Here is a 24,067-nt window from a genome sequence, read left to right on the forward strand (position 1 = left end):
GGTTTCTCGTCGCTCCTCAATGGCTGAAGCCTTTCTTCTTACAAACCCGCCCGCCATGCGAACGGTTTAGCAAAACCACCACCCTCGCTCATGCAAACACTAGGGCACACGTATAGTATCAACGGAAAATGCACAAGAATGCCTCTGAATACTCTTCTTCTTGAGAAAATTGGCATTCACTGCCCGACTGTCGATAAAAAATACGTCTCCAAAATGCAGCTGTTTGCATTTGAATTTTCCCGCGCTTTGGCATTTGGGATAATAAAACTACCTCTAAACGTCGACTTTTCGCAAAACGGCGCATCGCCTGTACAGTACAGAAAATGCACTGATTTGATTTGGACTCATTTTGATGTTCGGTGAATGGGCTTTTTCAAGTCTGTTTTTTATTTTTCATTGGATGATTGCTGTTTGCAGAAGCTAAAATGAGCAACGACGTATTATTCTAAACATCGGCGTTACTTACTTATGGAGACTGTTGCTGTCTGCTGCACTGCGTGCGGAGAGGTGGTAAACCATGGCTCAGCAAGGACGCATCCAGTACTCAACATTCTCATGTGCAAGGTAAGAGAGAATTTCATTCTTCGCATACCGGTAGCTACATGACTGCATTCGACGAGTTCCGCCAGTATCTTCTGGACTTCTACAACTGAAGCTTGTTGTGTATTTAGACAAATCAGAGCCATCTAGTACTATCAGCCAGATCCTCAGAGGGCGATAGCAATAATGTCCGTAACGTGATATGTGGGTCTGGTGAGCATTTGTAAAAAAAAACACGTTCAAAGTAGTGCGAAAACACATGATCGCTTTTGAAATTATATGCATTCGAATGCCCATGTTGATGTAGGTATTGTCCCACAGCATGTACTAGTGCGCCATTACTTCTAATCAGTTACCAGTAGCTGGTATTTTGTTTTGAAGATTAGTGGTAGTAAATTGCAAAATGTCTCGTCGAAGTGGTGGGAGTCAGTCTGCCGAAGTGCAGTTTGGGTGGGTGTTATGAGAATCCATGGGACTGGCATTCGTGCTATCTCGATATGGCAGTCTTGACCGTCTGCGTGTACCGAGTGCACACGTTTGTTAGATACACGTGTGGTGCTGCCGGCTGGTTGAAGCTATGTATCTGTGTGTTTACTCAATCTGTGGACAGAAGTGTTTCGTCCTCTGTGGACTCATCAGCGCAGCACAGAGAAAACGAGGCCGGACCTGATAGCAGTGAAAAATAATTTTTCCAGTGCCAGATTTAAACCAGGCCCAAACGTACCTTGCCATACAAGTCAGTGAGCTCTGTCTATCTGTCTATCTAATACTATGTATCTGTGTGTGTGCCTCTAGGTGTGTCACCGACAGTTCAAGCGCACCAAGTTTGTCGCAGAAGACGGCGAGAATCAGGACACATGCCAGCTATGCGCCAGCGAGAGGACAGATGCACAGCTGGTCTGCTGCGACAGCTGCCCGTTCGTCTTCTGTACTTGCTGCATCCATCTGAACTTGGGGTTTGTCGGCTTGCAGAAAGTGGTGGCGTCGGACGTCTGGAGCTGCTTCAGCTGCGAGCCACAGGCGATTGCCCCTCTGCAAGAACTGTGTGCTGTGACACTGGGCCAGAAGAAAGGCAAAGCTCGCAAGCGGCGACGGCAAGATGTCAGCGAGGACTCCCTCAGCGACTCATGTGAACAATGTTCACCAGCCTTGAAACGCGAAAGAAAGCCAGAACCCATGGCTAGAGCAGCTGCAGCAGCAGCATTAGAAACAGCGGAAACTACAGCAAATTCGGTATCAGTTGCTACAGTGCAGGAAGCTGCGGGGACTAACTCCATTGGGCATGGCAGCGGAGATTTGCAGACCAAAGCGGTAATTATACGGCCGCAGATATTCTACTCAACTAGCCACTCGGATAGCGATGGGATTGCTGTAGTGGAGAACACTCAACGCCATAAGCAGCGTACCAACCACGGTCGATCCAACAATCTGCTTGCGACAAGTAATGATGATGATGATGATGATGGGGATGATGATGTCGCCGCCAAGGCCCCCAGTGATGCTGATGATGATGGCATGAACGCCGCCTCACCAGCACCGGCGGACCAGCGTAACCAAACACCAGAAGTCGACAGCACTGTCCGCAAGTCTGAATCCGATGCTGACGTCGGGCAAAATGTTTGTTCGGAGGACGCCGCAGATACGATGCCTAACAAGACGAGAGTGAGCCGATGGGGCCTTCGGCGGCGAAAGCGCCGCAAACTCAAGGTGAAGAAAGCTGGTGCGTCTTCTTCTAGCGTTGGATCGCAGAGAAGTGACGTCGAGCCGCCGGATCAGACAGCATTGCAGCCGGTCAGCGAACGGGAAGAGGTGCCCGAACGTGACGTCTGCCGTGCGTCCGATGACAGTGAACCTGGCGATGTCGCGGCGCAACGCCATGCGCATCAGCAGCCCGATGTGGAAGATCCACCGGAGGATAGTGCACGCTCCAGTTCTGAGCACAGTGTGTCCCGGGAAAAGGTTAGCTCTGTGCGTTCAGCCCGTCGTCGACGGCACCAGCAGAAGGCAAAGCACCAGCAGGCTGGGTCTCGGACTCGTTCGCCTATGAGAGAGGATGGTGACAGTGGGCCACACTTAGATGGTGATATGTCACCAGAGATGGCAGCATCACCGGCACCTGTGCCGCAAAGCGATCACGATAGTCCGGCTGAAGTGGATGTTGCTGTGCCGACCGTGAAAAAGGAGATTAAGGATACGGACAGTGAAGGCACTGGCCGTGGTGTCGCTACAACAGTCAATGGTGCTGGTGACACACGGCTGTCCCCTACGGCATGTCGCCGCAGATTTAGCCGCCGTCGCCGACAACCATCCAACGGTGTTGCCGAGGGACTGGAAAGCAGTCCTACTGTAAGCAGTGGTGGTGGTGCTGGTTGTCCTGGTAATCGTAGTAGCGGACCGAAGAAGGACAGCGTGTTTATACTGATTGATAGCTCTGACAAGTCATCTGCATCTGCCAATAATACGGATGCCAATGTAGAAGACACCCAGCGATCAGACGCACCGGAGTTTTCTCAAGAAGCCAGCCCTGACAGTCCTATTGTCTACTCGCCATCGCCAAGTCCTGGTCATCACTCAGGAGACAGCCCAGCAGCTGGCAGTCCCGTTGCAGACCGCGCGAGTGTGCTGCCACGAAAAGCGTCAACTTCTTCCCTTTCTGCCATGGAGGATTGTCGCCCAGGTGGTGGTGCTGGAATATCACGTGATGCACGCAAGACATCCAGGTCGTCAACGGAGGAACTGTCTTCTGATTTCGAGGTCCAGCTGAGGAAATTGTCGCCGAGAAAGCCAGCAGACCCACCACTCTCTCAAGGTGCCTGGTCGTCATCAGCTGAGAAAGTATGTGACGAGGACGCCAGTGAGACTAGACATTCGTCCCCAGCAGCTCCGGCATTGAATACACCGCCAGCGGGTCGCAAGCGGAAGCAAGCTACGCCTAGGAAAAGGACGGAGGATGCCCTACACCAGCAAGGTTCTCCACGGCCCCAACAGAAGGCCAAGCCGGGAAGGAAACGCCGTACTTTCTTTATGACAAGCTCCGAGTCTGAGCTCAGCGATCTCTCAGACTCTGATAAGTCTGGCCAAGACGAAGGCAACAACAGCTCGAATGACAGCGCTGGCTTCCAGGCATCTCCGTCTCGGAGACTGCTTGAATCTTCTGATGAGTTTTCCGATACTGGAGCAGAGGCCGAGGAGGAGAGTCCGCTGAGTTTGTCATCGTCGAGTGATGATGATACTCCACTTTCTATGCGTACCAGGTCAACAGCTGCACAGCGGAAAGGTAAGGAGGGGGGGGGGGGGCATTGGTCGTATATGACAAACATGGCTGAATACATGTAGTAAAACAAGACTAGCCACTTCTGGATTCGCTCTTCCACAGCTTTAGTGCCAGATCACACATATGCACTTGGGTGTGAGCATTATTATGGCAACTGCGGAAAGGAGAAGTTCTTTTGATGCTAACCAGATCAGGAGTGTCTTTGCGGCACTGACTGTTCTTTTTTCCCCTATGTTTGGTGGTACACACAGGTACGAAGGCGAAAGGACGCTCGTCTGGCACTCGTGGCCCTCACGTGCTGAAAGAAGACGCACCGAGCAAGAAAAAGAAGAAGAAGCAGAAGGTGGTCGTGCTTAGCAGCAGCAGCAGTAGCGACGACGACGCCAAGGACAGTAACGATGACTCCAGCGTGGACAACTCGCAGACGCGCCGCAAGCTGCGCCGAATCATCGATGAGGACCGCCTCAAGGCTAGCACACGGAACGCCGTCAAGGAGGAGGAGGATCGCAGGCGGCGTGTCAAGCAGCAGGCCATTCTCATCGACGATGCCTGCGAGGGGAAGAAGTCCATCGTACTGGAGGTGGATGCCGAGACCAAGGAGCCTGTCATCCAGGTGTCCGACTACTTCACCGCCTGCCTGAAGCCACATCAGGTTAGCTGTGGATTTGTCTGCATCCGTGTTCTGAATCTGGAGATATGCGTATCTTAGCTGGCACGGAGTGTCTGTGACTGCTTGCAGGACCAATTTAGGCAGATCGAAATGCAACAGCGTACACTGCTTTTAGCCTTGCCGGTACTCGTCCGAATTCTTCCTGCCATGCGCTGTAACACGCTGCACCTTTGACTGAAAGCCCAGCTATCATTTTGGAGCATCTGGACATACAGCATGCAGTGCCACGTAGCTATATACAGTCAGACCTCGCATAACCGCCCACATCCGTTTTCCACAAAAATATCCGGATAGGCGAGGGAACCGGATAATCGAACACACATATTGTATGTATGCATGGCATACTGTAAATATACAAAATTTCGGCGCTGCAAAATTTCGGCACTTCACGATTTTTGCCATTTCGGCGGCGATTTATTTTCGGCGTGGGGTAGAGGGCATGGTATAGTGCGACAGATGCTGTGAAAAATTTCATCGGCGTTTTAATTTAGGCGTTTTGGGTCGGTGCCGAATATAGCCGAAATTAAATAGCTGCCGAAAATTTGTATATTTACAGTATGCTGTAGATCGGTAACCAACGATTTTCTTCCGGATGGCGAGGGATCCGGACAAAAGAGGACGGGATAAGCGAGGTCTGACTGTACTGGATTAGCCACTGTAGAAACTGTGCTATTCGCCAAGAAATCAATGCCATCCTTCTTGTCTACAAGTAAAAGGTTTTCGGACCAAATTGTAAACTGGGCTATAATCACCTAAATGGCATTACTGTGTTGTCTCTTTTGCTAGCACAGTCTCTCGTAGAAGCACGGTCTCTACGAAATATAATATGAGTGCACCTTGTGCCAGATGTGATTGCTGCATCATGTAGCGGCACCATTCGCATCAGCCATCACAATCATGCACTTTGCTATTGTGCAATGTTTTTCCAGTGCTGGTGTATAAGCCAGTGTTAGGTTCTTAGTAGTCCTGTTTGGTGTGTCATCTGCAGGTGGAGGGTGTCAGGTTCTTGTACAATGCTTGCGTGGAGACTTACAAGAATATCGACTCAGAGAAGGCCTGGGGCAACGGTGCTGTGCTGGCCCACTGTATGGGTTTGGGAAAGACGTTGCAGGTTAGTGTGTCTGTCGGTCTGTGCATGTGTGCGTGTGTGTGTACGCGCGTGTGTGCACGCTTGTGTGCGCCTGCATGAAAGCATGTGTGTATGTGGGCGTGCGTGCGCATGGTATTGGCAATTTAAACAACTATACGTAATGGCGGTGGCATTGAGTGCTGAAGCGCTGTGAGTTCATGCTTTGGTTCTGTGTGCCAGGCTTCATTGCGCTGACTTGACTTCGCCATGCATGCATTTCTTGTTTGTCCACCTCAGGCAATAGCGTTCATGGACGTGCTGATGTGTGGTCGCTATAATGACCTGTTCAAGGTGAAGTCCATCATGGTGGTCGCGCCTGCCTCAACGCTTCACAACTGGGAGATGGAATTCAAGAAGTGGATACCCGAGGATGACTTACCGCAGGTAGCGTTATGGATTAGAGTAGCTGTCTTCTGCTTGCGGCGCGGACCACTCCTGAGTCAGGATGGCTGGCGGCTTGAGTGCTGACGGGTTGTAGCAGCAGCATCTGGTGTTCACAGGCAGTTTGCAGTGGGGAGTTTTCTTTGGGAGGAAAATGCAATCACACGTAGGACAATGACAAACGTCAGGCTCTGCACAAACGACGGCCTTGATGACATTCCACAAGTCTACTTTCATGCCTTCTCATCAGGTGGAATATAGGCAACAACAACAAAAGAAACGAAAAACAAGAACATTGGATTTTGTCCAGCAGAGAGGTGATAGAACGGTGCAAAGAAGAGTAGCCAGCAACAACAATGTCACATGTGTGACCTCAATGACATGGAGGGAATGACAAAAGTCGCCAGTGTGCAGTAACCTCGCACAGCGTGCACCGTGGTGTGACAACAATTACGAAGCAGTGGCGCATAACTATTAACGTGTTGTTTTGCGACCTACCCGACGCCCTATGTGTGAATTGAATTTTTTTCTGCATTCTTAACCTTTGTGCATTTAATCAGATTCTCTGTACATGGGTTGGGCTCCTCTGAGTCAATAGAAACAGTTTAAACATTCAATAATTTAGCTCTACAAGAACGCGAAGGGCTGTGCAGCTTGAAGTTTCAGCTGAACAGACGTTCGCCTCCAGTGTTTGTGTATATTGCTCTGCGCATGTTGTGTACTGAGCACTCTATTCGAGCTGCTGCCTTGATGCCCTTTTTGTGTAGCACTACATTATACTGTGAAGTGAGAAACTTTCGCGAAATAATATCATCGCTATAAACAGCTCTGTGTACTTGGTCCGCCCAGTTAAAATTGGCGCTTATCTTCTAACTTGATTTTTTGGTGTTCTGCCTGTGCCACACGGCATGGAACCACCGATTCACCATCCGAACATAACCATTGACCATTGCATCCGACGACATGGCAGCACAAACCATCACAGAAGTTGCGATCGGTTCGTTTGAGTCTTTTTGACGGAGCTGCCGCCGACGAACACTTCCGTCAGCGCAAGAAAACACTGCAACCTCCGCTCGAGTCCGTAAAATAGGTCAGGATGTTCGCATTTCAGAGCGATGGACAATACAGTTTCTGTCTACTTCCAGCTGTTTGATGGCAAGGATTGTTTACCCGGGGAGGTATAGAAAACTGAAAAAGCGCTTCGCGAGCTTGAATTTCATTGCTTGCACAGTACAGCGCCTAGTGAAGGGCTATCACCAGCAAATCGCTGACGAAGAAACTGCAGCTCATGTCGATATCTCCAGAAAGTGAGACCAATCCGGCGGACACACTTTGAAGCTCACAGAGGACAGGCCAAAGAAGCTAATCAAAGAAAACACCAAGTCCTGAGAGAAACACTCGTGCAAAGGACGTTCAGGAAACTAGCCGAAAAGCCTGGTGGCTGGTGCACGGCGTTGTAGGTGCAGTACGCACAGGCCACAGGTGCTACATCAAGCGGAAGCTATCACTGCGCTGCATGTAGATCTTCAAGCGCCAGCGGCTCGCGTAAGTACGGGTGCTGATCAGCAAGTACGACAAGCGCAAGATCCAAGAGGTGATTTGAAAAAGGACACTGATATGGCGTTGCGTTTTTGTCTCAAACAAAGACGCATTATTGCGACGAACGGGGATAACACTTACAGTCAACATGCGGGCAGTCTCACTCAGCTTCTGATGGGAAGGTGACAGGCACGCACTGCCTTTGAGTTTGAGCCTGATTCGAGACGAGTAGAAGTTGAACAAGCTATGAAACGACCCGTGCAGCAGCTGTCCGGATCGTACATTTTGAGCTCTTCCTCCAGCGACGATAGTGGCGAGGAGGATGTGTAACTTGCTTGAATTTTCGACTGAGTTGCTTACTGACATGTAAATAATCATGTATATAGTGCTTTGTGATCGTGGCTTGCTTCAAATATTCGTATTTCTTTCCTGAGACAAGTATGAAGATAAGCGCCAATTTTAACTGGGCGGACCAAGTATTGTAAACAAATCAGAATCCAACTGAAGAGATAAAATCACGAAAGTTAGTTGCTCATTCGTGAATCAGCGCAATTCTTGGAAACGCAACATTTGCGCGCGGCGAAAGTTTCTGGCTTTCCCTATGTGACAAGGTGGGAAAGCTATCATCTGATATATGGCATGCCATTGAGGATCTACATGTATTTAGTGGAGATTAGATATAGCAAAATTGCATATAGCTGCAGTAGATTGAGTTTATTACAGTAAACCCTGTCAAGGCGACCACTCGGATAAGGCGACCACCTGTCCTAGAAGACCACTGCTGCCAGGACCAAAGGATGCTGTTTCCAGTCAAATGACCCTGGATAAGGAGACCACGTGGCAACAGAGACCACATTTTGAATGTCCCTTGAGTGGTCGTCTTAGACAGGTTTTACCAAGAGTACATGAAAACTAGAGTGTGCAGCTCGGATGGGTGGCTGTCACGGCGGAATTCCGTGATTACATCATTTTAGTGATGTAGTGCGTACAAGCAGAATTCAAGCAGGTCTCGTTCTGCACAACTGCAGCTCATGTGTACGCACTACCCCATTTCCCACCTCAGATCTGCGTCAAATATGATGTAATCACGGAATTCCACCGTGACAGACGCCCATAGCAGAAAAAGCCGCAAGCTGCACACTCTGGTTTTCATGTACTCTTGGTTTTACTGTACTAACTGTTAGGTTCTGTTAGTGTGATAACAGTTAGGGTAGCCTTTCTGAATATCATGTTTAAATTGCCGTTTTATCCAATTTCCACTGTACCGTGAAGCACTGTGGATCTGCTCCCTGTACGGAGTATTCCTTAAAATCAGTGTTGGAGCGGTGTATGCACCTCTGTAGGTAGCACATGCCAATGCTGGTATTCCTGTGGATGGGACTGTGCACTATCCAGGCTGGCATGTCTGGCCTTTCGCGGCGCACAATTGCGTTGTGCATCGAACTTCACTCCTTAGCCTGCATCTAGTTCCCGACCCCGGCTGTAAAACCTGCCACGAAGTGACACAATGGGTGATCAATGGTGCCTCATGATATATTCAGCAGCCCCCCCCCCCCCCCCCCTGTGAGGCGGGCAGGGACACTGATCGGCGGCTAGTTATGGTTTGCCTTGCAACCCTGGTGCTTGCACATGCTGGATGCAGTACTGTACAGGCAGAACATTTCGTCCAACTCCAAAGAAAGGGAGTTCGTCCAGTTGAAAATTTCGGCCATGGATCATAAGACTGTATTGAAAAGCTGGACAAATCGACATTAGTCCTGCATTTAATTTAGTCCAAAAGCTCCTTGGACGAAAAAGACGCAACTAGACTTGAGAGGGCATCGCACACAAGTTGCATACAAATTATACTACAATGTGTACATGGTAGGCCCTGAGCTCTGCAGGAATGCAAGTCACGGGTAACCGTACAGCTTTGAACTTTGTATGCAACTACTCTGCAATGCCCTCTCAAGTCTAGTTGCACGTTATTTGGCATATCATCTATTAAATTCCAGACGAATATTTCTGCACATACAGTACTTGTATCACTTAACGGCCATTCACACGACAGGCAAACTTACTTCTATCGTACCGTTTCCAAGGATATTTACTCGGATACGATAAACTTGGACACACGCGTGCAGCTGATTTTTTACCTTGGCCGAGGCCCTTTTGCTCGCGATTATCTTTGCACGCCAGGAAAAGTGTCGCTTGTTGAAAGTGCGTACTGCAAATGCAGTGCTTGAACAAGGGAAAATTCAAAATTGAACATTTCCCGGCATTTTCAGGTCACTATGGATACATTGACGGTTGCAAAGTTTGCCCAGCACCTTGTGAACTGGATCACGGTTTGCCAGTGTTATCTTGGTCACACGCGTGCAAATGGCCTATAAGGCACTTTTTGGTGGCGCTCGTGCCATCCGTTTTCTCTTTTTTTTCTTTTTTCACAGATCTACAACTATGCAGAATTCGGCAAGAGGCAGTTGGGAAGTCGAGTGGAGTGGCTTGATGAGTGGCACAACGGTGGCGGTATTCTCATCATCAACTACGAGGCGATGCGAGTTCTGCTGCAGAACAAGCAGAGCAAGAAGTACAAGAAGAGACTGGAGATGTTCTTGACAGACCCAGGTACAGTACTGCACGAGCACCTACAATACAGACTCGTAGCCTAGTCCATTCGTATTGTCATGTGCTATGGTGTATGCACAGTCGAGTCGCCATGCAATAATTGCAGGTGTATGCTGTGTTTGGTGAAATTCTAGCCTTTTCGTTCTTCATGTGTATGCTGTGTTTGGTGAAATTCTAGCCTCTTCGTTCTTCATGTGTATGCTGTGTTTGGTGAAATACCAGCCTGTTCGTTCTTCATGTGTATGCTGTGTTTGGTGAAATACCAGCCTGTTCGTTCTTCATGTGTATGCTGTGTTTGGTGAAATACCAGCCTGTTCGTTCTTCATGTGTATGCTGTGTTTGGTGAAATACCAGCCTGTTCGTTCTTCATGTGTATGCTGTGTTTGGTGAAATACCAGCCTGTTCGTTCTTCATGTGTATGCTGTGTTTGGTGAAATTCTAGCCTGTTCGTTCTTCATGTGTATGCTGTGTTTGGTGAAATACCAGCCTGTTCGTTCTTCATGTGTATGCTGTGTTTGGTGAAATACCAGCCTGTTCGTTCTTCGGCACCCAGCAGTACTGTAGTAGTAGTAGTAGTAGTAGTTGTAGTAGTAGTAGTAGTAGTAGTAGTAGTAGTAGTAGTAGTAGTAGTAGTAGTAGTAGTAGTAGTAGTAGTAGTAGTAGTAGTAGTAGTAGTAGTAGTAGTAGTTGTAGCAAGAGTACATAACCCCCCAGAGTGTGCAACGCCTGATCCAGCTCTGCATAGGGTCTTGGTCGAGCGGAATCGGATCTTTGCGTCATAATACCGTACACATATGAGGGGAACCCGGGGAGTCGCGGGTACTCTTGGATCAAAAACAATGGTACCCTGCCTCGAGACCGGCCTTGCGCTGGTGTGAAGTGTACGCATGACATCAGAAGATCCGATTCCGCTCGACCAAGACCCTACACAGAGCTGGATCGGTGTTGCACACTCTGGTCTGGGGGGTTATGTACTCTTGATGGCACCATACTCTGGGGGGTTATGTACTCTTGATGGCACCATACTCTGGGGGGTTATGTACTCTTGGTTGTAGTAGTAGTAGTACAGTGAAACCTGTCTAAGACGACCGCTCAAGGGACCTTTAAAACGTGGTCTCTGTTACCAGGTGGTCTCCTTATCCAGGGTCATTTGAGTGGAAATAGCATCCCTTGGTCCTGGTTACAGTGGTCTTCTAGGACAGGTGGTCGCCTTATCCGAGTGGTCACCTTATCCGAGTGGTCACCTTATCCGATTGGTCGCCTTGACAGGTTTTACTGTAGTAGTAGTAACTAGTATTAAGTAATCTTGGCCCTGGAGCCTTCCTTCTGAAAGACCTGGAATCATCCCTCTGAACGACCCCAGACACACAGGTTCCGTACAGTTTAAGTTGTTCTTGGACACGGTCATGTACTGTTCACTCCAGTCTGGATTTCACATACAAATTTCCACTCATGTGTGTGTGTGTGTGAGTGTGTGTGAGTGTGTTCGCTCCCAATAGTACGTGGAATGTCCACATGTGGATTTCCTGTGGTGTCCTTTCTGTCATTGCCTAGGACCGGATGTGATCATCTGTGACGAAGGTCACCTGCTGAGGAACGTTTCATCGCAGATATCGAAAACCATGGCGTTGATGAAGTGCCACTGCCGCGTTGTTCTGACAGGCACTCCGCTGCAGAACAACTTGAAGGAGTGTGAGTTCACTGGCTGTCCCCTCTGCCTCTCTCTCTCTCTCTCTCTCTCTCTCTCTCTCTCTCTCTCTCTCTCTCTCTCTCTCTCTCTCTCTCTCTCTCTGTTCTCTGTTCTCTGTTCTCTGTTCTCTGTCTACGTATGAACAATGAACATGTGCACATTACAAAAACAAACAAAACGAATTGATCTTCAACTTAAAAAAGGAGTAAATCACCAGTGACATCCACGGCGACATCATCAGTACTGCCACGTCACCAGTACAGACACAACACCAGTCGCATCACCAGTCACATCACCGGTCACATCACCGAGATAAACAGGCTCCGTGGCTCACTATTAAATAACGTTACACACATTCTACTGTTGTGTGACTTTTGTCCTCTGCTGTGCGTGGTTGTTTGCAAACGGTGCATGCATGTAACTTATGTCTGCTGCTGCGAGCAGACTTTGCCATGATGGACTTTGTCAAGCCGAATCTGCTGGGCACGATGCGCGAGTTCACGAACCGCTTCGTCAACCCAATTGCCAACGGCCAGTGTGCTGACAGCACCCAGACCGACGTGAATCGCATGAAGCGCCAGTCTCACGTCCTCAATCGCCTGCTGGAAGCCACCGTGCATCGGCGCGACTTCAGCGCGCTGCTGCCGTACCTGCCGCCCAAGCACGAGTTCATCTTCTCTGTGCGTCTCTCCGCCGTCCAGGTGAAGCTCTATCGCAAGTACCTGAGCGTGTTTGTGGAGGGCAAGAACACGACAGCGACGGTGAGTTACAATGCTCCAAAGTTCAGTCTCAACTTTCTAGTGCCCATCTTCAGGCATTGTGTGTGTGTGTATGTGCGTGTGTGTGTGCGTGCATGCGCGTGTGTGCACATGTGTGCGTGCATGTATGGTTGTAGTTGTAGCTGCTTGTGTTTTTCGTCAGATTGTATCTCTCTTTATCTATATTTATATCCATCTAACTGTCTCTCTCTATCTTTATTTATATCCATCTAACTGTCTCTCTCTCTATCTATATTTATATCCATCTAACTGTCTCTCTCTCTCTATCTATATTTATATCCATCTAACTGTCTCTCTCTCTCTATCTATATTCATATCCATCTAACTGTCTCTCTCTATCTATATTTATATCCATCTAACTGTCTCTCTCTATCTATGAAACAGAGAGATTCCAGGCTGTCCAAGAGAGTGCTCAATACCGAGAGGCGGAGCTACAATAGTCCGGCATTTATTACCAATGATGCTTGACTGTTGTTTGTCTCTCTATCTATGATAGTATGTTTATATCCATCTATCCATCTAACTATCTCTCTGTGACCGTCCCATACGTGTTGTCTCCATTGTCATGTCCTGTTATTAGATTGCACGTGCTGTGCTGGAAGCGTTCCACGACTTGATGAGTATTGTAACCCATCCGAAAGTCCTGTTTGAACGCAGTGAGAAGCGCAGGGCTAAGCGCGAGGCCAGGGAGGAGGCAGAGCAAATGAAAAATTTCGTTGCCGACACTGACGAGGAGGAAGGCAGTGTTTCCGAGGTGGGTTGGTCGGATAGCGATGCATGGCAATAGGTGTGCACTGCTTGCTGTTCAGAGTCTGCTGGTGGTGGTCTGCTGGCACGTGTAATGTGCTGCTATCTGTTGTAGCATGGCATGTAGAGGAATGTGTGTGTGTCTGTGCTTGCGTCAAAAAAATTAAAAGAAAGAATGTAAAAAAATGAAAAAGGGATTCACTGGCCGGAAAAAAGCCACTTCAATCAGCCGTGTGGTGTAGACCAGGCTAAAATTAGTGGCGGTCAATTCATCAGCCTTGCAAGCTGTTGAATGGTGTAATCCCATCACAAGTTGCTGTGTCTCACATAGCTGTTCGCTATCATCGCGTCTGCGATGGGCAGGTCTGAGGTGTCTGTGATCAGGGCTATAGCGTATAATTCGCTGGTCCATATGTCTGCCTGAAGCTCACTGACCAAGTCCTTTACTCTGTCTCAGAGAGTCGGGTTTAGGAGCGAGGCCCTGGTGTGCACCCCCATCTAGATACACCAGTAATGTGCTAATGTAACTGCTTGTCATCTCGTGCTTCCCTGCTGTGCTTCCTTGCTGTGTTGTGTGTGTGTGTGTGTGTGTGTATGTGTGTGTGTGTGTGTGTGTGTGTGTGTGTGTGTATGTGTGTGTGTATGTGTGTGTGTGTGTGTGTGTGTGTGTGTGTGTGTTTGTGTGTGTGTGTGTGTGTGTGTGAATGATAGGATGCTAGTGGACAGGAAATCGATACTCTGCTTCGGGAGAATGCCAAGAAAGCAGCCGTTGCTGAAGCAGCAAGATCGGCAGCCGCAATTGCAGTATCAGCACCTTCACCCAGTACTGCGACCTCCACTATTAAATGTATGTACTGCTTAGGGATTTTGAATGTACTAGTATTTCCTGGTGTACCCAATGAATTCTGAAAGAAAGAGAAACTGCACCATGCCGCCGTATTACACTCCAATTTGCAAGCGCCCCGTTGAGGGCAGAGTGTGTGAGTGTGCGTGTGTGTGTGGGTGCCGGTGGCCATACAAGCAGCATGTTTGCTGTCATGATTTCTTTGCTATCATGTTGCTTGACCGCCCCAGTAGTGTCTGCATGGTTCACCTGTTTGGGAGCACTGCTAATGCTGATCCCTGTGCGGGTGCGCTAGAAGGAGAAGGAACAGAGAAAGGTTGTCTTCTTTTGTGTTAGCTGTGAAACACCTGATGGTGGCTCCTGGCCGAATATTTGGTTGAGATTCTAGAATTTGCAGCAAAGAGACCGCTTGCATTTGGTGGTGATATAAGGTTTTCTGTAGTAGCTATGAAACAGATAGAACAGCAGACTAGTTTAACTGTTCCGTGCCTTCCTTCAATCTTAGGTTAGAAGGCCAATGACTGAGTGAGTCACTGGATTAAACGTAAGAGTGGTGGTGTGGTTGTGGTGCAGTTGGTGGTGGTGATTATGAGTAGTGGGTTGTTTGGGCTTCTTGTACATGTATATCCTTCTCATCGTCTAATTGGTCTTTGCTGCTACTCCTGCTGCTGCTGCTGCTGCCTCCGCCGCCTCTGCTGGTATGGTTGGTGTAGCTGATTGGTTCAAGGGCACTGTGCTGGAGGATGAATGCGGAATACTGGAACTCAGCGGCAAGTTGGCTATCCTCTTCCGCGTTTTGCAACTCGCAGAGAAAGTCGGCGACAAGGTATGTATGCACTGACACGATGTGCAGTAGTAGGCCAAATGAAGTTCAAGTCCTGCTGCTGCTGCTGCTGCTACTCCTGCTGCTGCTGCCAGTGAAATCACGGATTTCAACATGCATGTAGTGCCATGTACACATGATTGTAGTTGGAAGCAGAGCTGCTGTTACCCGGAGCCATAGTCTGAAAATTCTTCGGAAACGCGGCTCCTAATCCTAGTGCATGCTTGGCCCGAAATGATGGATTCGTTCACTCGTGTATTCCCACTCAGGTTCTGGTCTTCTCGCAGAGCCTGTTCTCGCTCGATCTCATCGAGCACTTCCTGGGGCAGCCAGAGTACGGCGATTGGGTTCGCTGCCTGGACTACTTCCGTCTGGACGGCAGTGTGAAGCTGGCTGACCGTGAGAACTACGCCACCAGGTTCAACAAGCCGAGCAACAAGAGGTGAGAGCACAACAGTGTGTACCTTTTAAAACGCCTGATTAATACTTCGTTCCGCGTACGGAGAACACATCCCACGACGGGCCAAACAAGTTGAGCTCAGGTCCACTTTTTCGCAATGCGACTCGTTCTTCGTACACGATGTGACTTATGACTCAGGCTTCAGACCACACTCACACAAGCTGAAACAAGCGGACAGTGTCTGTTGTCTAGTATAGGTAGCCATGCTCAGACATGATATACGGAAGTGGGCGATTTGCCTGTATAGGCATGTGTCAGCATCTGTGCTGTGCTGTGTTTTCTTTTCTAGACTGAGACTTATGTTGATTTCGACTCGCGCTGGTGGCTTGGGAATAAACCTCCAAGCGGCCAACCGTGTCATTGTGTTTGACGTCTCCTGGAACCCGAGTAACGACACCCAATCGCTGTTCCGTGTGTTGCGCTTTGGCCAGACTAAATCCGTGTTTGTCTACCGGTTAGTTGCTCAGGTGAGTCTTGATGGGCTTGGTTGGATGTTTCGAGTCTCTCTCTCTCTCTCTCTCTCTCTCTCTCTCTCTCTCTCTCTCTCTCTCTCTCTCTCTCTCTCTCTCTCTCTCTCTCTCTCGCCGGTGTCTCGCGTTACACTCTTGTCGGACTGCGCTGTATCGTGTGTATCTCTTAATTTGCTAGCCGAAAATCCTATATAATTATAGGATTTGAAAATGTGTGCCTTTTATGCCGTTGTTATTGGTCATCACGACCAATAATAACGGCATAATGGTTTTCATTGAAGTTGTAAATATGTTTGAGGCATGAATGTTTACATTTTAGATTCATAGGGCAATAATAATTCTGATGAATACCTATTTTCCGCAATAATTGGAAATTTGAGCATAATTGTTCAGCTGCTGTCATGGAAAGGACTGAAGCAGTGAATGTGCAGAAGAACATTGCAGGTGTGGCACGGGGTGGCTTCATGACGACATATCGCACATGCCGTCATGAAACTACCAGTTTTAAGGATAAAACAAGGTCCAATAAAAATCTCAAATCCTATATATAGGATTCGAAAAATTGGGCACAGGCCTTAGTAATACTGGGCAAGGAGATGCGCCTGAGATGTTAGTGTTTGAAAAAATTATCTTATTCAACTCTCGATATCTAATAAGACCTAGCAAAGAAGAATTGGTCACATACTTTTTGCTATTCTCATGCCACACCCATTTTGAGTTGAAAAATATGACCAAAATCCTATATATAGGATTTAGCAAATTAAGAGATAGTGTAGTATGTTGTTAGCCTGAAACTCTACTACTGCACGCGTACCTCTAATGTAGTATATCTATGTGTGCTGCATTAGTTGCTGCTCATACTGCTTGTAGTCTAGGTTGTTTTTGAGGAACAAGGAACATACTGACGAGGTCTTTTGTCATTTTCTCTCCCTTCCACTCTGATCCACTGTCCAGGGCACGATGGAAGAGAAGATCTATGATCGCCAGGTTTGTAGCATTTGCTTTAGTAGCATTGCACTTACCTTTCTCATCAGCTAATGCACTTTTTCTAGTTGTTTCCTACTGTACACAACATGAAGTTGATTGTTCCAACTAGGAACACACGCTTCTTGCCGAACTTGACACTTGACTGACTCATGACTGCCATCCGGAGCACATGAGGAGCACGTCGCACCTTCCACTCGGCAAACCTGCAAGAAAGCACCACTCTGGCGTCAGTCAAGTGTCAAGTTTGGCAAGAAGTGTGTGTTCCTAGTTGGAACAATCAACTTCTGAGTTTGTACACAACATGTCGTGTTAATTTTACTCAGTTCTATTGGACCTGCTGCCAATGTTGTTGTTGTTGTTGTTGTTGTTGTTGTTGTTGTTGTTGTTGTTGTTGTCGTTGTCGTTGTCGTTGTCGTTGGTGTTGACTTTATTTAAAGTGGAGTTAGCCTAATAAGTAACACAATGGTCTCCCTGGTAAAAAGAGAAAAGAAGAAAAAGGAAGAACGACTGGAAATTGGGAAATAGACAAGGAAAACAAAACGAAAAGAGGAAGAAAATGATACGAGAACGGCAGCAGGGAAAAGAATAGAATCTTACTGTAAGTGAAAAAAGAAATTATACAAACACAGCAACAGGGAAGGGAAGAGACAGACAGACAGACAGACTGTGTATGCGTGTGTGTGTGTGCAGGTCACCAAGCAGTCCCTCTCGTTACGTGTCGTTGACGAGCAGCAGATCCAGCGTCATTTTACCTTTGACCAGATTCAACGCCTCTTCGACTTTGACCCAGACCTACTTCCAGAAGATCGAGAGGCCCTAGGTGATTCTGAGGAGTGAGTATTACATTTTGTAAATTTGTGTTGTTGCTGCTGCTGCTTTTGATGCCTTACCAGAAGGTCACTGGTCAACTCTGTATAAATAAAACTGAGTGGTCTCTATGGATTTCTTTGTAAGACATCCTTGCCACGGTTGGATACTGCGTGGTGGATTTCACTGCCGGGATGAAATAAGCGTGGAAGATGTTTTTCGTAGCGGGTCGTTCATGCTTACTGTCTTGCTGGACGTAAGAACTTGTCACAGCAGAAAATGTCTGCCTAGCTCTTATTCAGCAGCAACTCACTCAGGACTTCTATGTACTCCGTTAAACTCATGCAAAAGCTTTCTACTACTGTCATAATCCTGGACAAGCTCTGCCGACGTTTTAAAGCATGTTGTAAACATTGGTGTGCAATCCGTACTCGTGCGTTGTGTACGTGTGTGTGTACGTGGGTGTATGTGTATCTGTGTGTGTATGTATGTGTGTCTGTGTCACGTGTGTTGTGCTCTAAGCGACAAGTCGACGGCATCGGCCATGACAGCAAGCTCCCATGTCGACCGCACAGATGGCGGGAACGAGAAGACTCTGGCTGAGCTTCCCGAAGTGGAGGAGAAAGATGTCAAGGTAAACTCTTGGTCTCTCACTCTCCCACACACACACACACACACACACACACACACACACACACACACACACACACACACACACACACACACACACACACACACACACACACACACACACACACACACACACACACACACTATGTGTTTCTCTCTCTTTCTCTCTCTCTCTCTCTCTCTCTCTCTCTCTCTCTCTCTCTCTCTCTCTCTCTCTCTCTCTCTCTCTCTCTCTCTCTCTCTCTCTCTCTCTCTCTCTGTCAGTGGCATGTGATATGCTTCAAACCTAGCTGTAATGATATGGTTTTAGTGGTGTTCTATGTTTGTTGTATATCTGTTATGATGGTGTTCCTGTTCTGTGCTGGCCCTTTTCCTGCTAGGATCCCATCTTGACTATTCTGTTGGAGGAGATGAAGCCATCATGGCTCGTGCGCGTACACAATCACAACTCTTTGCTTGAAGATCAGGTGCGTAGTGCTTTTGGTCACGCACATGCACGCCCGCACACACATACGCGCACGCGCGTGCACACACACTGATACGCTTAGACTTGTAGGAACACTGCTGTAATCAGCACCCCATTGCTACATCTAGTTGTAACAGCTTTGATTTCAATATGTACTGGAGGATGGTGGAGCATGCACGCTCCCACTTTGGCTGATTCCAGGCTAGGCTATTTGCGGCTTCGGCCTGCAATGTCTCTAACTCTTTCCATGCCATATCTGTAGGCAATGTCTCTAACTCTTTCCATGCCATAGCTGTAGGCAATGTCTCTAACTCTTTCCATGCCATATCTGCAGTACCAGTCCTGGCCCAATTGTCACTCTGGTGTATAATGTTTGTCGCCGTATTGTCTCTCTCCGTACTGTCTCTCTCATCTGTATTTTATGCGCATGCTCGTCGTAAATAAAGTCAGTCCTTGTCTCGTCCCGCAATGGACTCCTGCCTGGCTTGCAGGCCGAGCATAACGGTCAACGGGCGCAACTAAAAATAGAACATAGTCAGCGCCGCGTTTGCTGCCTCCCAGTGTATGCCACATGCTGTTCCCCCCCCCCCCCCCCCCCCGTCTTCATGGATACCTGAACATGCCCCTGCCGATATGGGCAGCCTGGCTGACCCAGGAGGCTCCGTACGGTCCAACCCACGCTGGCTGATATTGTGTACTTGTGTTCCGCGTATACGCGACGTTGGCCGTTCGGTGTATCTTGAGAGTGCCGTGCTTTTGCACCACTGGCATGGAATTGGTTGAGTCCTAGCTGTCTGTTTCCTCTCATCATCGTGTTGGGATTGATGTTGGTGTTGATGTTGGGTGTTTTTTTGCTGTCATTGTTAGTTTCAGTAATGGTGGTGATGGTGTTTTTGATGATTACTGTTCATGTTGCTGTTGTTGTTTGTGTTCTTTCCGTAGCCTGATGATCATCTAACTGAAGCTGAGAAGCAGGAGGCCTGGGAGTGGTACCAGAAAGAAAAGGAGACCGGAGAGGAGCAGCTTAGGGTATGTTACTCCAGCTTGTGCTACTGCTAGTGTTGCTGCTTCTGCTGCTGCTCCTCCTGCCGAGAGTAGTTCCTGTGTGAGAAAGTGTATGTGTGTTGGGGGGATGGGTGGGTGGTGTGTGGGCATTTGTGTGTGTGTGTGTGTGTGTGTGTGTGTGTGTGTGTGTGTGTGTGTGTGTGTGTGTGTGTGTGTGTGTGTGCGTACGTACGTGTGTGTGTGTATATGTGCATGTGTGTGTGTGTGTGTGTTCACTGACATATTACCAGCACCATATTATAACGTTAGTAGATGCATCTCTGCTTTGCGTGTCCGTGGTTGGATGTGTGATGAACAAGCACTGTTTTCGGAGACTGCCTACATGCGTATCCTGTGACTGATCAGCTTGTGGACTAAGTTAAGTCTGAATAATAAGTATTAGTCTGTCTACAATGACCACCCTGAAACTGCAATCGTAGAGAACTGCGGCGTTGATCATGAAGCCACCGCCAGCGCAAGGACATGACAGGAACATGAGCACACCAACACCAAACTTGTACGAGCCCGGAGCAATATTCAAGAGCGAGCTAAATATTTTCCATGACAGCTCGGTGGTTAGAGCATCGCTGGTCTCAAGCGAAGGCCCTGGTTCGAATCCTGGTGATGACAGTCAATTTTTCTTCAGACTTTTCCCTTTTCCTTTCCCTCGACTACAAGTGTAGTGTAGTGACCAATGGGTTTTCTCTGTGTGTTTTGTTTGCTTGCAGGCATTGCGCTCTTTATCTTCCCAGATGAATCCTGATCTGGGTGCGAGCAAGCTGGAGCCGCAGCAGCAGCAGCGCATGCACCAGCTCATGCAACAGCATGGGCTACTGCAAGCCAATCCGCGGCCAGGCGTACCACGCTGGATGAACCCGCACGTAGCCGATCCACGCGCTGTCCTCCCTCACATGGCCCAGCAGGTTATGCGGCCTGCGTTCAGCGCTCAACAGGAAGCCGAGGAAAGGGATCGCCGACTCAAGCTGCTGGAAACTCGAATACGGTACGGCTCGGCCAGGCGTTTGGCCTTTTCCTATGAATTAGATTTTGCTCTGGAAATCTGTAGCAACGTTGATGAAAATTTACCGTGTGACATTGCCTTTTGGCTTCCTGTTAGTGCCCCCAGCCAGCTCTACAATCAGCATGGGTCAGTTGTCCCGTGTTGTTTCCTGCACCATACACACCAAGTAGCATCAGCTTACTACTAGTGATGTGGGACAACGTGCAGTTGCATGCCGCTTGTCCGGCGTTCAGTCATCCGGCTTGCCGCTTGTCTGACAATACACAAACAGCCCACACACTGCGCAGTTAGCCCTACTTCAAGTTAATGTGGACAGTGAGCATCATAAATGTTGCCCTAGTACAATGTTACCAGCCACACGCCAGTCTATACAGAAATATTTACTGTGCTTTCCGGAGTATAAGCCGCACCCATATTTCTGTGAAAAGAATTCGGGTGGACACACCCATTCCCATAGCGCTGCACATCACATCCGAACCAGTTCCGTTATTTTTACGTTTCGGCACTTGGCCATCGTCAGGTAATAACAATGAATACTGTGGAAGCCACACAAGAGTAGTATATACGCAGAGTGTAGCGCCAAAAAAGATGCGAATTATGTCACCTAGTATGCAGAGGGGGGGGGGGGGGGTCAGAGAGAGAGAAAAGGCGCAACTAGCTAAAAATAACGGAACTGGTTCGGATGTGATGTGCAGCGCTATGGGAATGGGTGTGTCCACCCGAATTCTTTTCACAGATGAAGCTGCAGGAAGCCTCAGCCCTTCTTCAAACCCATATTTCTGTCACGAAATATAGACCTCTACCCCAGTTTATAACTGTTTTGATCATCGGAGTATGAGCCGCACCCCTTTTTTGGGTGATTTTGAGTGTTCAAACTTCAAAGTGTGGCTTATACTCCGGAAAATATGTGTATGTGTGTTATTTGTGAGGTTGCAAAGTGTTCATGTGTGTCCGTCTTCTTGTGCACTGCTTCACTGCTCTCAGAACTCTACTCGACTTCCGTATCAAAGTACTGCCCGCTATGTACCAGGCTAAGCTGGCCGAGGTCCTGCCTCTGTGCTTGCAGAATGGTGATATCAACGCTGGCTATGGACAGTTTGTCAGGGCGCTGGAGCTTTTTGAACAGCAGTGGCTTGTTCAGAAGGCTAGCTTAGCCTTAGCTGCATCTCAGGAACCGGGACACGGAAATGAGAAGCCGACCGCTGACGGTCAAAAGCAACAGTTCCGCCAGGCTGCTCTGCCGCTCATGGAATTACCAAAGCGACAAGGACAGCCCGCTGTTGCGTCCAGCACCTCCGTCTCGCTGCAGCCAGTACAGACAGGAATGCGCCAGCCTGTAGCCTCCGTCGTTTCTAGCACACGTCAGCCGGTAGCCTATGCCACCTCTGGCACGCAGCAGCCCATGCAGACGTCGGTCCAGCAGCCTGCAACCTCCGCCATTTCCACCACACGGCAGCCTGTAGAAACAAACACAGGTATGAATGTGCCGGACTTTGCTCCTTCCTCCACCCTCTATTCCTCTCTGCAGCTTCCTCCTCAGTAATCTCTTTCTCCTCGGTTGAATAGGTGGGAGCGGCGGCAGCAGCTGAGTTAGATTTTAGACCCACCAGTAGTCTACAACCCTCTTTGCGTTTCTGTCCGCTCGTCACTTCTGCTTTTCCTACCTCAACCCAGTGGCTTTTTGTTTCAGCAAGCTATAGAAAACCCTGTCCACTGCGAGCGGAGGGCCGAAGAACCTCAACTACAGATGTAAACCCACTGTCAAAATAATGTGAATTTGGAACATCCCTAGGACATTGCCAGTCCCCTCCCCCCAACTTACTCCATGCTGAAAAATAGTCACATCAACAGTACATCGCTAACCACACACACACACACACACACACACACACACACACACACACACACACACACACACACACACACACACACACACACACACACACACACACACACACACACACACACACACACACACACACACACACACACACACACACACACACTCTCTCTCTCTCTCTCTCTCTCTCTCTCTCTCTCTCTCTCATTTACGTTCCTACTGTGGGGTGTCTGTGTATCATATTGAAATCAAAAGTTGTCAGTGGACTTGTACATATTTCCTAAACATACTTTTTGTGTAATTCAGCAGCACACGCCGTTGTAACCGTGTAAATCATCAAACACATACATTGTATCTAAATACCACCTAGCGCTTGGTCAAGAAGAATTTTAACTCTGCTGCTACTACTGTACAGCTATAGTGATGGCTAACATGATATTGGCTTTATGCTCTTTTTGCAACGATCTATTCTACTTTTTATCAACGACGTCCTTTTTCACCGCATCCGCCTGTATCATGCTTCTCATCATTTCAGTGTTGTAACTTGTTTTCACCAACAGTAAGCACACTGTTTGCGTCGGGTCGCCCCGCTCAGTGACCTGTTCCATGCACCCGTCCGTTTTTATATTTTTTTTACCTTGTGTCCGAGTCTTCTGACTCAGTGTTTAGGTGGCACGAAGAATACTGGTACAGTACTGTATATTGCTCTCTGTGGTCTTGTAGCTGCATGTTCCTGTTTCTCTTTTCAACATGTCAATCATATTTTATGGCGAAGGATAGTGCAACACCTTCATATCATATTGTGTTCACTTGTGTGAAGTCCAACTTCGGAGTGGAAGAGAACAAGATCAACTACCAGTACCTTACATGATTGTGCTTGTATGCAGGGCCAAGTAATTTCGGGGCAAGACTTCCTGCTTGCATGTGCAAAGTATGTGCCAGTGTTTCGACTTGCGTGCCCGCCTGATTCCAGGAACATGGCTGCTAAGGTTTCTCTGATATGGTTGCCTGCAACACCGAGAGTTATAACCACACGCATGGCTGACGTTGTTGAGATTCTCCAACCTTGTATCAATTCAACAGTCTATCAACACAGCAGTGTTGGACTCTTGATTTTGTGGATGTCTGGGTATATTTAATTTTTAGGAGACTCACCCCATGACTCAGAGTCAGGGGGTCATAATCAGGCAGGTCTCATGACCACGATCCACGCAGACTCGCAGAGACTGCGAGTGCCTAGTGCCTAGTGGTACAGGGAGTCGTGTAACCCGCACCATCACAGACTTTAGGTTCATACATAGTGTGATTGATCATTGTAT

At 48.2% G+C, this 24,067-nt stretch overlaps 1 protein-coding gene across 1 annotated transcript; it reads left to right on the forward strand.

The window, feature by feature from the left end:
* Positions 1 to 367: 367 nt before the first annotated feature.
* LOC135817222 (transcriptional regulator ATRX homolog) lies at positions 368 to 23,614 on the forward strand. The gene is made up of 20 exons (XM_065330350.1): positions 368 to 564; positions 1,336 to 3,817; positions 4,066 to 4,466; positions 5,473 to 5,595; positions 5,851 to 5,997; positions 9,963 to 10,140; positions 11,695 to 11,832; positions 12,275 to 12,591; positions 13,190 to 13,363; positions 14,068 to 14,203; positions 14,914 to 15,026; positions 15,293 to 15,465; positions 15,773 to 15,950; positions 16,908 to 16,940; positions 17,631 to 17,773; positions 18,270 to 18,381; positions 18,758 to 18,844; positions 19,786 to 19,872; positions 20,616 to 20,890; positions 21,893 to 23,614. The coding sequence occupies exons 1-20, from the start codon at positions 469 to 471 to the stop codon at positions 22,449 to 22,451; spliced, it is 5,952 nt and encodes a 1,983-aa protein (XP_065186422.1). The 5' UTR covers positions 368 to 468; the 3' UTR covers positions 22,452 to 23,614.
* The last annotated feature ends 453 nt before the right edge of the window (positions 23,615 to 24,067 follow it).

This window comes from Sycon ciliatum, chromosome 5, assembly GCF_964019385.1.
Source record: "Sycon ciliatum chromosome 5, ocSycCili1.1, whole genome shotgun sequence".
Lineage (NCBI taxonomy): Eukaryota > Metazoa > Porifera > Calcarea > Leucosolenida > Sycettidae > Sycon > Sycon ciliatum.